General features: G+C 51.3%; 1 protein-coding gene across 4 annotated transcripts in view; it reads right to left on the bottom strand.

Annotated features, from left to right (window-relative positions):
- Window positions 1-12,928, bottom strand: part of SCMH1 (sex comb on midleg homolog 1 (Drosophila)) — a 51,988-nt gene extending 39,060 nt beyond the window's left edge. For 3 of the 4 annotated variants that reach the window (XR_001877333.1, XM_017830555.1, XM_017830557.1), the window contains exons 1-5: window positions 12,840-12,928; window positions 10,251-10,319; window positions 4,486-4,556; window positions 2,957-3,191; window positions 136-224 (exon numbers count right to left, since the gene is read on the bottom strand). Coding sequence is in view for 3 of the 4 variants with exons in the window: in XM_017830555.1 (XP_017686044.1) it covers window positions 136-224; window positions 2,957-3,191; window positions 4,486-4,556; window positions 10,251-10,319; window positions 12,840-12,864 (489 nt within the window). In the remaining variant the exon portion in view is untranslated. The remainder of the gene's footprint in view (window positions 1-135; window positions 225-2,956; window positions 3,192-4,485; window positions 4,557-10,250; window positions 10,320-12,839) is intronic. The other variant, XM_017830556.1, reaches the window with a different exon arrangement.
- Window positions 12,929-15,006: the final 2,078 nt, after the last annotated feature.

Raw genomic sequence — 15,006 nt, 5'->3', positions numbered from 1 at the left:
GCACAGGTCTGTCCTAGAGCAGCAGCACCAAGGCAGAGCTGAGCAATGTCACCTCCCCTGGGATCAGCAGCTCTAAGTTGGGTGCTCTGTAGCAAGGGGGCCATGCCAGAAGGATCTGCACAAACAGTAAAATACCTTGTGAAAAATCCGGACAGGAGCCATCTCTGCTCCATTCAGAGTCTTCAGAAGGAACATGGGCCAGGAGGAGGCATTCAGCCGGAAGCCTGAGGAGAAGGAAGCAGAGAGGGAGACTTTTAGGCTGTGGGGGCCACTGGCTCTGGCAGCACATGCCTGCTCTGATGGAAACTCACACAACTGTGATTCCACACCACCTTCCTCCTCATGCTGCAGTCAGGTTTGACCTTTTCCAAATACTCTGAATGCAAAGTACTGTGTTGTTGAAAAGAAACATCTGGAAACAGCTGTCTGACTGCAACGTTCACTTATCATAACAAAAGCCTGCCCATGGAACATCCAGGCAGAGCACTTTGTGCCAGTGCTGGCAGCTCCAGGGATCCTGCTACAGGGAGACATGAATCAGCAAGTGTACACTCAGCCTATGGAATTTCTTCTTCAACAGGGAATCACACCTTCTGGGTGGCCTCCTCTACCTTTACTGTGAGCTGCAGGCAAGCTAACCTGAAGAAATAGAGGCTGTGACTTGGCTGGGAAACAGATTTAACCCCTACAGGGAAGGATGGCAGGTTTTGGCTTAACACCTTCTGTTAAAAAAGTAGAGAAATAAAAAGAAGGGGCTTATGGGAAGAAGAAAACCCACAATTTCACAAGCTCTGAGTCTACGGCACTGAGTACAACTCCACAACTGACAGGAGGCCCTGGATATCACAAAGCATCTTCTTTGCTAACTGTGCATCTTCCTGCACAGGCAGTTTCTGCTGCTCAGCTGTGTTTGGTCTGTGTTTGTGGGGTTTTGAGGGTAGCCCTGGGACTGGACCTGGACTGAGAACAGCCCATGACGAGCAACATGGCAAAGCTTTGCCAGGGTTGCAAGGCTCAGCACAGCCCCTCTGCAGCCCTCAACAGTCTCATCAGCTTGGACACTAACCAGACAGCCACGAGCTCAGGAGATGGGAGAGCTCAGCTCCCAGGGGGGCAAAGATAACCTTTTGTGTGAATCACAGAATATCCTCAGTTGGAAGGGACCCTCAAGGATCATCCAGTTCAGCTCCTGGCCCTGCACAGACACCCCAACAATCCCATTCTGTCCCTCACAGCGTTGTCCAAACCCTCCTGGAGCTCTGGCAGCCTTGGGGCTGTGCCCACTGCCCTGGGGAGCCTGGGCAGTGCCCAACCAGCCTCTGGGGGAAGAACCTTTGCCTGAGATCCAACCTGAGCCTGCCCTGACACAGCTCCAGCCGTTCCCTGGGTGCTGTCCCTGGAATTATCTATGTAAAGAGGGAGCAGCAGCAGATGTGTGCACATGGAAAACACTACAGGGAACACAGGAAATTCTTGCTGGATTTTCTCAGCCCTTGCACTCTGCAGGCAGGAAGGACAACTGCAGCATCAGCTCTGTTACCCATCTTTATGCTTGGTGCAAGATCATCCCATTCCACCCCCTGCCATGGGCAGGGACACCTTCCACTAGCCCAGGTTGCTCCAAGCCCCGTCCAACCTGGCCTTGGACACTTCCAGGGATGGGGCAGCCACAGCTTCTCTAGGAAACCTGTGCCAGGGCCTCCCCACCCTCACAGGGAAGAATTTCTCCCCAGTATCTAATTTAAAGCTGCCCTCTTCTCTGGTGTGAGGTTAAGCAGGTGACACAGATTAGAGCTCCCAGACCTGTCCCAGAGCTCATCCCTCACCTCCAGCACAGCCAGGAGTGAGTTTTATCTGCAGCTCCTTAAATTTGATGCTATCTGCTGGCAAATTCCAGGCAAGGTACAGGAGGAACCACAGCTGCCAGCCAGGAGAGGTACCCACAGCTGTTGGGCAGGACACCAGAGCTGGAACCTGCACCAGGGACTGAAACTTCTAAGAGCTGGACAGCAGCAGGCATGAAAGGAACAGAGAAAATGGCAGCTCTAGTGTTAATAAAATCACAGAATGGTTTGGGTTGGAAGGGACCTTAAAGCTCATCTCATTCCACCCCCTGCCATGGGCAGGGACACCTTCCATTAGACCAGGTTGCTCCAAGTCCTGTCTAACCTGGCCTCAAAAATATTATTTGAGGATGTGCTAATTGAGAGACATTTATGAAGACACTAAAACTAATGGGCAGCAGAATGCAAAAGCAGGTTAATCTTGCTGATCATCAGGAAAGAATCAGCAAATCAGCTCATCATTTGGCTAGTGTCAGAAAAAAAGGAAAGAGTTGTATGTTTAACTGAAGACTAGACTGGAAGAACTGTTGGACTGTCCAGTCTATTTATAAAGTTGTAGCCAAGAAAAATTAAATAAATAAGTGGGAACTACTGCAAGTGTCCCTTCACATGAGACAGGACTGAAATCACTGGGAACCTTTTCACATGTTATGTCTCCTGTGCAGGGAACCTGCTTTTGAGTCATAGGACAGTTTGGGTTGGAAGGGACGTTAAAAGATCATCAAGTTCCACCCCCCTGCCACAGACAGGGACACCTTCCACTAGCCCAGGTTGCTCCAAGCCCCGTCCAACCTGGCCTTGAACACTTCCAGGGATGGGGCAGCCAGAGCTACCCAGGGCAACAATCCTGAGCTTGAGCTGCAACGAGGGCAAGCAGCTCACCTTGGTGCAGAGACCTCTTCCATCTACACTCTAAAGCGTCCCCCCACCCACGTCACAGTGTCCACATGGAAATACAGGCCTGGTCTGGGAAACATCTGTTTCCATATCCTATCTTCCAATGTAGGCAGGGGCAGGCCATGGGCCTCTGTCCCAAGCACCGATCTATAAAAACCCCCCAGTTTTGCCCATAATCAGTGTAACCCTGGCTGGACAGCTGAACTCCAGCTCACCCAGGGGAGGCTGCAGCATCCCTCCATTCTTCTCACAGTTGCCAATGGGCTGGATCTCGGCAGAGTCCACCAGGCGCCAGAAGTCGTTCTTGTTGTCGCTGCCGTCGAGGCGCAGGCGCAGCCGCGCGCCCGTCAGCCCCACCACGGTGGCGATGCACGTGGACGTGGTGTTCCGGGGGTCCTGGGCTTCCAGCTTCATACTGATCTTGAACTCGTTGGCAGGAGGAGTGTATGACTGCAAGGAGAGGAACGGAGAGCTGGTCAGAGCCAGGACTGTCAACACAAGCAAGCACCCGCTCAGGCACAAAGCTTGAGCGCTAAGGGCATAAGAACGGGGCCCAGCCAGGACTGAGGCGTCCCCCGGGCACAGCACAGGAACAGCACCACAGAAAGGTCAGCGAGCCCTGGCAGCTCTGTGACACACAGCACTGTCCTTCCACACTGCACCAGCTCAGCAACTACACTGAGCCTGTTCTCTTGGAATCACAGCATCACTGAGGTTGGAAAAGACCTCTAAGATCATCGAGTCCAACCATTTCCACAGTACTGCCAAGTCCACAACTAGCCCACGTCCCCAAGCACCACATCTACACGTTTTCTGAACTGCTCCAGGGACGGTGACTCCACCACTGCCCTGGGCAGCCTGTTCCACAGCCTGACCACCCTTTCAGTGAAGAAATTTTCCTGATATCCAACCTAAACCTCCACTGGCACAACTTGAGGCCACTTCCTCTTGTCCTGTCCCTTGTTCCCTGGAAGCAGAGCCTGACCCCCACATAGCCCCACCCTCCTGTTATAGAGAGTGAGAAGGTCCCCCCTGAGCCTCCTTTTCTCCAGGCTGAGCCTCCCAGCTCCCTCAGCTGTTCCTTGTGCTCCAGACCCTTACCAGCTCCGTTCCCTTCCCTGGACATGGATCAGCCCCTCAACGTCTTCCCTTGTAGTGAGGGGCCCAAAACAGAACCCAGAATCTGAGGTGCATCCCTACCAGTGCTCAGCACAGGTAGGGCTGCACCTGTTCTTGGAAGGTTAGCCCTGTTCTTGGAAGACTCATCCAGCCAACCCCAGACCCAAATAAACCCCTCCCTGTGCTACTCCCCTCCACCCAGACCCGTGTCCCATGGCAATTTATCCTGCAAACCCTGTACTCAGCAAAACCACCTCTGTGCTCACTGCCTGCTGCCCAGGGAGTTGCTATTCCTTTCACAAAGATGGGTGAATTCTGCAGAAAATATCCTTACTGGGCAGGATCCACCAAAAGCTGGATCACAGCCTACTCAGGACACTTTCTCCAAGGGCCTCTGCTCGGCAGAGTAAAGGCACACTCATGCTCCCATTGTGCATATCGAGTAAAATCTTCTGTTCTACTCTAAATGTATCTCTTGAATCTTTACTTCAGCACACTTGGATTTCTGTTAAGTCTCCAATATCCTTAAGTATTTTCCTCACCAAACCAGAGGCCTATCCCAGGCACAGAATTCGGGGGTCCCCAGTGGACCATCACCCTTGACCTTCCTTGTTTTCACCCTTACCTGCTTGAAGCAATGGGCAGGAGCTGGGATGGCACATGTCTCTTTCAGGTATTTCTCCCAGGTGAAGTGACCTGAGAAGTAAAAACGAAAGGAATCAAACAGGAATTGATGAGCAGATTTCTCAGAAAAAGAGCTGGCTGGACTCCTGACGCCGGCAGTTCTGCACTTCTCACAGAGGAGGTGCTCACAGGCAATATGTTTTCATCAGGAACCTCTGATGTTTGTGAGCACAGAAGATTTACAACTGCAAGTGACAGGCAGAACAAAGCCCAGCGCTGCCTTCGGCATCTTCCTGCCTCTGTGCTGCCGAGAAGGGGCTGCACAGAGCCAGGGTAACAACCTACAGCCTAATGGAAAACACCCAGCACAGATGGGAATCTGCAGGGTCTTCCAGACAACTGTCCCTTAAAAACCATTAATTAAACACATCACTCAGTCTGGGGCTTATGAACAGTCACCATGGGCTACAAGCAGCCCAACCTGGGGGCTGGAACAAGATGATCTGTAAGGTCCCTTCCAACCTAAGCCATTCTGTGATTCCATGATTCTAAATCAACAGGAACCTGCTCTGTAGTGACTACATGGTCCCCCTGGTCCAGCACACACAGCCCACCCAGCAGCTCGGAGCAGGGATCAGCCCAACCCCAGCAACCAGTACAGGCCAGCAAACAACTCCCTGAAGTGGCCAGGAAGTCCACAGCACGGGCAGGATGGGAGCAGGGATCCTCCAAACGGGGATTTACTCAGCACCTCACACCCAACACAAGTCCCCTTCCACTGAGTGCAGCACGTTTCCTCCTGCCTGCCCCTTCCGCACGTCCAGCAGGAAGGGTGACAGCAATATGCCACCCAAGGAAACCTGCTATTAAATGAGGAATTAAAAGCTCTTGTGATCTGAGCAAATCATGACTTTTGCCATTTACACTGAGCAGCTGGGAGAGGATCCTTCCAGGCTGACATTCGCTTGTATTCATCCCAAGGGCTCCCAGGAGGCCGCTGTTTGCAAAGCATTTCAAGAGCACTGGTGGCAGCACAATTAAAGTCAGCTACCACTTCCCCAAGTCACAGGCAAGTTCTTAATCGGCCTATTTTCAAAACAAAAGCTACATTAAGAGCCACTTCAGCTACTGCAGCACACACCACACCTCTGAAAATTCAGGCAGTAATGTCAGCACACATTGCTTCAGAGCTGCCTTGTGGGCACAGAGGAGCCTTCATCATCTATGAGCTCCAAATAAATACAAGGAACACTGCTTTCTTGCCACCTCCCACGCAGATGACTAGCACACTGTTAAATATAGGGAAAATTAACAGAAAAAATACAGTTTCATTGCCACACTGGCTGAATATTACTGTTTCCAGACTGACAGCAGCTCTCCATGCCCCAGAGTACTCCGTTCCATCCACTGGCACATATTTTCCTTTCAGCCACAGCCTCACATTGGGTGAATGAAGAAATTCAGTGAGTTACTGCAATGATGTTCTCATAAAACCAAAAATCTTTTGGTTTAATTGAAGATACAATTTTACACTCAGTTATGTCAATGAAACTCGTATGAATAAAGTGGAGGCAAAGCAAAGCCAGGCACTCCTGGCCTAAAATGCCTTATGCATCTCACCCCTTAACTCTGGTTGCTGATCTGAGCTTATCTTAGACCAGGGTAGCCCTTCAAAGGTCCTGGAGCACAGGGGATGCCCAGGTGACAGCACTGGGCCCTGATCCAGCAGCTTGAGCAGGATCAGCTGTGCTTGACAATTTTTTTAAAAAAAACACCCACTGAACCCTCCCCTCTCCTCAGCTGGCTTCAATCCATTTTAATCTTTCCACTTTTCACTCCCTCCACACCAAGCAAAGCCCTCCTGCTTCCCACAGAAGCTCACCCCAGAGCCAGGATCCACCCTGCACAATCCCAGCAGGAGCAGGGAACTCTTGAGACAGCTGTGGGCCTCCAAAAATAGTGTTTGGACATGGAACTTATTTGAGATTAATTCTAGAGCCCATTGGGACTCAACCACCATATGAAGACACACACAACACTAGAAATGCAAGTTCTTTAGGACCTGAGGGAATGCTGGAGCTGTGTCAGGGCAGGGTCAGGGTGGATCTCAGGCAAAGGTTCTTCCCTCAGAGGCTGGTTGGGCACTGCCCAGGCTCCCCAGGGCAGTGGGCACAGCCCCAAGGCTGCCAGAGCTCCAGGAGGGTTTGGACAACGCTCTGAGGGCCAGGGTGGGATTGTTGGGGTGTCTGTGCAGGGCAGGAGTTGGATGGATGATCCTTGAGGGTCCCTTCCAACTCAGGATATTCTGTGATTCTCTGAGTCTTACGACTCGTGGTTCTGGTGATTTATTTTGCACAGAAAAACAGGAGCAGCAGAAATACTTCTAAAAAAAGACTGAGCTGATACAGCAGCATTCAGCCTTCCCTCCCTCCCCCTCTGTTCACTACTGGCCATTCCCCTGCACAGATGGCACAACTAGCACAGGTAGAGCCTGCACTTCTTTTTCAGGATTACTCTCAAACCAGGATAAAAACTGCAGACTGGAGGTTGTCATCACTCCTTTAGCATGAGAGGAGATCCTGCACAGAATGTAGGGAATGGGTTTAAATTAATTCAGTAATAGTATCACAATATAATATTTTCAAGCAGGAATTTCAAAGTACATTTAAAGTTAACCAAATATAATCAGCTTCAACCTAAGGACTGCAGGAAGAATCAGACAAAAATGGCATAACACTAAAGTTGGGGTTTTTTACAACAAAGTGTTGGTTGCCAATAAAACAGAAAAAGCAGGATGCATTGAGGGTTTGTTAACAGTGGAGCAGAACACAAGCCCTGAGCTCTGTCCTTGAGGAAGGGCATGTGGTTGAAAAGGGACACATCACGCCCGACCCTCTCAACCTCAGCTCTCCTGTACCCAAATCCTGCTCACCACACTGATCCTCACTCACTTTCCACACCCAGCTCCAGACAGGTCTCCCCTGGAGCTCCACACCAGCCGTGCTGTCAGCCAGGACACCATCAGCCTGTGCTGCTGCTGCCATTCCACAGGCTCCCTGGGGATGGAGGTGCAAGGCCAGAGGGAAAAACTGACAGTGTGCTGCCTGGCTTTCTCCTTAGCACTGACCAACTGTCTCATATTTTATATTCTCTCAATATTCTTATCCATACTGATAAATTGGATGCCTTATTGTGGAGGGACAGGACATTTTAGTCTGCAAGATGCTTGTTTCTGATCTGGCCTGGGCATGTAACCCTGGTTCCCAAGGGTTGGTCAAAAAACACTGATGGCTTTTCCCCACTTGCCAGTGAATCCCTTTGCTTCCTGAAGAAACATCAGCCAGTCCTTTTTACTGGTGACGGAGCAGGAGTGTCCAAGGCCAGAGCTGACTGTAGGGAATGAAATCCTCTCTAGCCCTGAAAAGCAAAGGGGAATGCTTGCTCCACTGCTGCTGGCTTCCAGTACCACATACAAACTCTCCTACCAGCCCTAAAATCACCCTCTATTTCATCTGGTCTCTGCCTGCTCTTTCATGTTCCCTCCCTTGCCTTGCAGAACACACCACTGGAAGGATCCCCATTGGAAAGGACTGTTCCTCCAGATAACACACACAGAATCACATGATAAAATGGTTTGGGTTGAAAGGAACCTTAAAGCTCATCTCATTCCACCCCCTGCCATGGGCAGGGACACCTTCCACTAGCCCAGGTTGCTCCAAGCCCTGTCCAACCTGGCCTTGGACATTCCCAGGGATGGGGCAGCCACAGCTTCTCTGGGCAACCTGTGCCAGGGCCTCCCCATCTCATAGGGAAGAATTTCACCCTAATATCATCTAATATCATCTAACCTAATATCATCTAACCTAATATCATCTAACCCTGCCCTCTGGCAGTGCGAAGCCAAGCCCTTGTCCAAAGTCCCTCTCTGCAACTCATCAGATCTTTTTCACAGGAAGAAATGGGAGAAAAACACTTAATGAGAAACACCCCATTTTTGCAATAACATCTGTGAGCCAAACAAAAGCCAAGGACTGTGAACCTGAGTGACTCCCTGGGACTCGGCCCTGGAAATGCCACTGTCACTTGTCACTTGTGCTCGCCTCGGGAAAGCTCCCTGCCGTGTGCTCATGCCGAAGGGAGATATTACTTGCAGGCAGAGAGTCAGATTTGGGCTCTGATGTCTTAACCTTCAAAAATATTTACTCCAAACAAAACACTCTGCACACCCAAGGGGTCAAACTCCAGTAGTTGTGAACAATGCAGCCCTGCACCCTCATGTTTGGATTCTCTTCATGTTGCATTTAACATTGAACCTTTGCCCAGAATTTAAATGAAGATGGAGTTTCTGTTTATATCTTTAACTGAAGTCTGGTTTGGGCTCCATTAGCATTTTGGCTCCCGAGGGGTCATCAATCCAACTGAAACAATACATGTGCGTTTCAGGTCACATCTGTGAAGGAGAACGTGCCCTGCTCAGATCAAGGCATCCCATTAAAGTCTGCAGCCCATATGTGTGGCTGCCAAGGAGCAGCAAGGCAGCACATGAAAGCAGCCCAGTATGAAAAGGAGCAGAGCATTGTCTGGGCTCGCAGATCCTGGGCCACGGGAGCTGTCCCTGATGTCTGAACGTGGCTCCCGGGGCTCGGCTCTGCCACCGGCTCCGCACGGTTCCTGCCTGTCCCACCGTTCCCATTCCCAGGCACTCTGCCCAGCCATCAGTCTGCCTGCACATGCTCCACTGGGAACAGCTACAGCCCACAACAGGAGCCCCATCACTCCCTGTCCTGCTCAGCAAAATGTGAGAACGTGCAAATCAAAACTAAGAGGTTTCAGCCACCGGGACTGTCTGGTCTGCTCTGTTCCTCCTTAGAGGAGTCCCAATTCAGTGTTAGCTTTGAACAGAAATCCTTCCAGCCATGCCAGAAAGATGCTGCAGTTTCACCCCCTCACTGTATAGAATCACAGAATCGTAGACAGGTTTGGGTTGGAAGGGACCTTAAAGCTCATCTCATTCCATCCCCTGCCATGGGCAGGGACACCTTCCACTAGCCCAGGTTGCTCCAAGCCCTGTCCAACCTGGCCTTGGACACTTCCAGGGATGGGGCAGCCACAGCTTCTCTGGGCAACCTGTGCCAGGACCTCCCCACCCTCACAGCCAAGAGTTTCTGGCCAGTATGCCACCCAACCCTGTTCCTGGCAGTGGGAAGCCACTGCCCCTTGTCCTGTCACTCCAGGCCCCTGTCCAAAGTCCCTCTCCAGCTCTCTTGGAGCCCCTTTAGGCACTGGAAAGGGCCCCAAGTTCTCTCTGGAGCCTTCTCTTCTCCAGGCCCCAACTCTACCAGGATGCACACCCCAGTTTCGGGCAGTGATGAGCTGCACAGAGGTTCTTGCAGGGAGGTGACCCCTGATCCTCACTGCTGCACCATGTGCTTGTCGAGCAACCCTGTGCACCCCAGCCCCCCTGCAGCCCCCCTGGGCCACAGCCCTGGCATGCAGTGGGTGCAGGGTTGGTGTGCTGGGTCACCAGGAGCGCTGCATTTCACAGGAAGCTCCATTTCAGGTCAGTGTGGCCACTGAAAAACAGCCCATCCTCTGCCATCTGCAAATGGAGCAGGACGTGGAGCACAGGGAAACTGCAGTGGAGCCCCCAACACCCCAAAGGCTGAGTACACACAGCCCATGTGAGCTGGGGGAGAGAAAGAAGGAGGAAGGAAGGAGGGGGAAGAAGAAGGGGGAGGAGGAAGGGGGAGAAGGGAGCTCTCTTACCTTGGTACTGGGAGGGAGACTCTGACGGGCGGCTGTACTTGTGCTTCTTACCATCTTTCCAGTCTATGGCTGAGACAAGAAATAGAGCATTTGTGTGAGGGAAAGGAGCCAGGTAATGCACCCTTCAACACTGCCTGCTTTACAGGCCCTTCAGAGGAGCAGAGTGAGCTCTCTGTCGTGCCCCCAGGTGACATGGATGATTTGCCCCCATCTCTGGGGTGTGCTCCCTTCCTCCCCACAGCTCATGCACATACCTGACACAAGGTACCTGCATTTGCACCTTGGTCCCTGCCTAGTCCCCACCAGCCAGTGTTCTCCCCCAGTGATCAGCAATAAGAGAAAGAGCAGCAAACTGCTAGAGCTCCATCATTTTAGCCATGAGAAGAAGAGCTCGAGAGAACAAACACAACAGCCACTGAAAATGGCTCACATGGATCTTGGGCACTGAGAAGTGGAGCCTGAATCTCTCCTTGGGTATCAACTCCCGGTCATTTCCCACAAACAGCCTCGGCCCTCTCTGGAGATAGGGAGAGGACCTCCCTGAAAATCTGCACAACTGCCCTTTCCACGTACAACACAGGGTTTCCACATGTCCTGCCCAGCTCAGAGGAGAGCACAGCAAAGCAGCACCAGCTCTGGAGAGCAGCTCATCTGAGCTGCCTTTGCTCACGACAGCTTTGGGCCTCAGAGTTCCAAAAAAATTAAAGTTCCCAAAGACAGCTCTGGAAAGGGACAGAGCAAGGAGCAGGGAATGCTCATCCCTGCCTCCAGCAGCCTCCAGCCCCATGGAGGGATGGCAGACCAGGCTCACCCTGAGCCAGCTCCTCCACCTGCTGCTGCTTGACTGGGCACCCTAGGAGTGCTGCTGCACTCCAGCTCCTTTATTTTACAGAGCACTTTAGGGCTACTGTAAATGACAATTTGGCAGTGCCCTTTGTGGTGCCTTGCCCCCACAAAAAGCACTTCCCTGTGAAAGGAAGGACAACAAAAACAGGAAAAGTTTCAAAATCTCCTGACAAGCAGCTGGAAGAGGCAGGCCATGAGCTGCTGCTGGAGTGACCTGGGGTGTCTTAACATGCCTGGAATTGCTTTTGGACAATTATTTTTGCAATCTTCTCTTCCTGACATGCTCTTTTTAGCACAGTGGACAGGATGGCATACAGGTTTTACAGCTCTGGAAAGTGATAGAGCAAGAAGCAGGGGATGCCCCCCCCGCCTCCAACAGCCTCCATCCCAACGGAGGGATGCCAGATCAGCATCCCTTAAATGAACATGAGGGACATATGGAGTGTGGCCACAGCGTCACCAGACACAGACCAGACAAAGAACCTCCTTGGAGAGACATAAATGAATGAAAAGGATTGAAGGACACCCTTCCTACAAATGCATTACCATGAAGGACAGTATTCTGCCACCTCCCTAAGAAAGCGAGAATAAAGGACATAAAGTATTTAAGTCAGAAGCAAAAAGCCCCCTGGGTGGGTAAGGCTCCCCTCAGTGCTGCAGGACAGCTCTAACAGCATCTGTGCACTCAAAGGAGCCTCTCACCACACTCTGCAGGTGAAGGTACATTTTGTTCTTAACCTTTAACATGCAAAAATCCTCATTAAGCATGATACAAAAGCAGCAGAGAGAGAGAGAAACACAAGAATTTCTGCAGACAAATAAAGAAACAGTGAAAGTTCAATGCATTATTAAAAAAGCAGGTAAGTAGGACAGAAACCCACGTGTGCACGATGCAGGTGTTGCCTTTGCAACCTATGTCACAGCACTGGCAGCACAGGGCACACAGCCAGGCTGGCTGGAGGCACCAGGCTCCATGAGCCCAGAGAACAAGCTGTGTATGAGGCTAAATCCAGTCAGCCCAGTCCACAGCCACACTGCTGACTAATCAACCTGCCTCCTTTATTGCCAAGCCCTCCAGCTGCCTCGCAGCAGGGTCTCCCCACTCCCTGCTCTCCTTCATTTATTTTCACTTCATTAAAGGACAAGCAGTGTTAGGAAGAGGCTAATGCTGCCGTAAGATGAACCACCACAGAAGCAAAGGAGACACTTAAAAAAAATAAGGGAGGAGAGAAATGGAGCATAGAAATCTCCTGCAATAAACCTTGGGAGTGTGGAGCAGATGTGAACAAAGAGCTGCGGAGGATGCTCTGTCCTCCCGCCCTCCCTTCCCCCAGCCCCGGGAGCTGTGATGAGATCACTGCAGCCCAAGGCACAGGCAGGGCACAACACCAACGGAAATCAATAGTTCTGTGAAGCACAAGAAGCCAGAGCAGCTCAGCTGCAGGCAGCAGGCTCGGCTGCACCCTTTCTGCTGGGGATGCACATCCCAGGTAGCACGTGTGCGGCTGTGAGGGGCCGAGGGACACGAGGGAGCCTGGGACAGATTTCCTCTCCACAAGGTAGGCTGGTCCCTGGTTTCATGCCTCATTAGAAGGGGGAGGCCTGTGCCAGCAGAGCCAGTTTGCCTCACACTGGGAGCACTGGCAGATGGTGTGTGCCGTGGGTTCTGCAGAGCACCCTCGCTGCTGACACCGCACCCCAGCTCCCGACCAGCCCTCGGCTGTGCCCAACATCACCGCTCACCTTTCTGAGGGCCTGGTTTCCGCATTCTACCACCTGCTGCTGTCCTGCCCCCGGAACTGGCTTGCTCTTAGAGAACTGAAGGTGTCTAGGACAAAGAAATAAAGATGAGAAAATTCCCCATTCTGGAGCACACTGAACCACGAACTCATCCCACAGAGGAGGAAGCACATGCTCTGTCACCCGGGGTTGCACGGAGCACTCACAGTTCATGTCACCCCCTGAAACTACAAAACTTCCTCCAATTTGTGGACAACTTCAAATTCATGGCAGCAGGAGCAGCATAAATAAGCACAAAGAGCACATGCCCATCTCTGTGCTCACCCCACAGTGGGTCTGGAGCGTGTGTGTGGAAGGAGAGGCTTCTCCCACTCACTAACAAAGGGAAGCAGAGCTGAGATTTATGAAAGAAAACACATGGAAACATAACATTGATTCTGGCAAAGCAGCACAGCAATCCTCAGCTCTCCACTTGCAATTCAAATTGCTCATAGAAGTTCTGGGGAATAAGGATGAGAAACTGGACAATGATCCAGGAAATACTTTTGCTGTTAGCACTGCCCCGAGTGTCCAAGTTGTGCTGCAAATTCTTTTTTCCTGGTTGGAGGAAAACTGGCTGGACTGTCCCCAACAAGTAGAAGCATTTGCATTCTTGTTATAAGCAAATATTCCTGAGAATCAGGGCTCTTGGGAGATGTGTGCTGGGCACATAGAGGGAGTCCAGTGCCTGGCACAGCCGCTCTCCCAGGGCAGTGCCCGCTGCACACACCGAGCCTCACCAAGGCCTGCCAGAAAATATCCAAATGAATGGCTGAGCCACAAACAAGCCCTCGGGAAAGGCAGGAAAAGCATGTTTTGACACTCCACTAACTAATGAAAGATTAATTGTGTCAATATAACTCCATTTTGTTCACAGTGGGGCAGTCAGGAGGAGGATGGAACAGGAAGCTGTCTCAGGACACAGTGCCGAGTCGCTGCTTAAAGGGTTATTTACAGCTCCAACTTGGCAAGAAGTTGGGATTTTGAAAACCAAGCTTTTTCCAAACCTAAGAGAAATAAAGACTTTAATTTTCTGTAACAGCACTATAAACTACAGCCTTTACTTGCAACACTGAGCAATACTCTGAGAAGAAAAATACGGAAGGAATTAAATACTAAAGGAAAAAATCCCTGGTTGTTTTTTAATCCAAATCAAGAGGTGCACAGTAGTCACTTATTGCCTCTCTTCTAAATACTGTGTGTGTCTGTACACACTTGTGAAAGGAGTAAAGTTTCTTTCCCTTTCAATAGTGGAAGGTAACCTACATGTGAAAGGTTATTTACAACATTTAAAGCTTCTTTTCATAATTTTCTTCATTCATTTTTATTAAAGACTAGCAGTCTGGCAGGAAAAGTCCTCCAGACATAAAACCCAGGCCAAAAGGTGTTACATAAAGGCACCAGACAAGCATTTGCGATCTCTGGCACTGCCCCTCTTCTGTCTGTGGGACTTTCTGAAGCACCTACACACACAGGAGTGTGGAAGCCTGTGGCTGGAGACGAGGGTACACTCCTGCACCCTCCACTCTCAGGCAGGGAATAACCCTAATGCGGCTCAGGGAGCACCTTCTCACTCTCTACAGCTCCCTGACAGGACAGTGGAGCCAGGTGGGGTCAATCTCCTGGGTAATCAGGGACAGGAGAAGGGGAAACGGCCTCCAGTTGTGCCAGGGGAGGTTCACGTGGGACATCAGGAAGAATTTTTTCACAGGAAAGGCAGGTATTGGAATGAGCTGCCCAGGGAGGTGGTGGAGCAGAGTCACAATTGGGAAGGACTCAAAGGATCATCCATCCAACCCCTGGCCCTGCACAGACACCCCAACCATCCCACTCTGGCCCTCAGAGTGTTGTCCAAACCCTCCTGGAGCTCTGGCAGCCTTGGTGCTGTGCCCACTGCCCTGGGGAGCCTGGGCAGTGCCCAACCAGCCTCTGGGGGAAGAACCTTTTGCTGAGATCCCCCCTGCCCCTGCCCTGACACAGCTCCAGCCACTCCCCTGGGTCCTGTCACTGGTCACAGAGAGCAGAGATCAGAGCTGCCCCTCTGCTGCCCCTGGGTTTTACTAACACAGGGCTTGGGAATTGATAATTCCCACTGATTGTAATTTATAGTTGCCCAGAGGAGCTGTAAAAT

The sequence above is a fragment of the Lepidothrix coronata genome, unplaced genomic scaffold (assembly GCF_001604755.1).
Source record: "Lepidothrix coronata isolate B3197 unplaced genomic scaffold, Lepidothrix_coronata-1.0 Scaffold180, whole genome shotgun sequence".
NCBI lineage: Eukaryota > Metazoa > Chordata > Aves > Passeriformes > Pipridae > Lepidothrix > Lepidothrix coronata.
The sequence above is the reverse complement of the archived record's forward strand: the minus strand, read 5'-3'. Positions and strand labels throughout refer to the sequence as shown.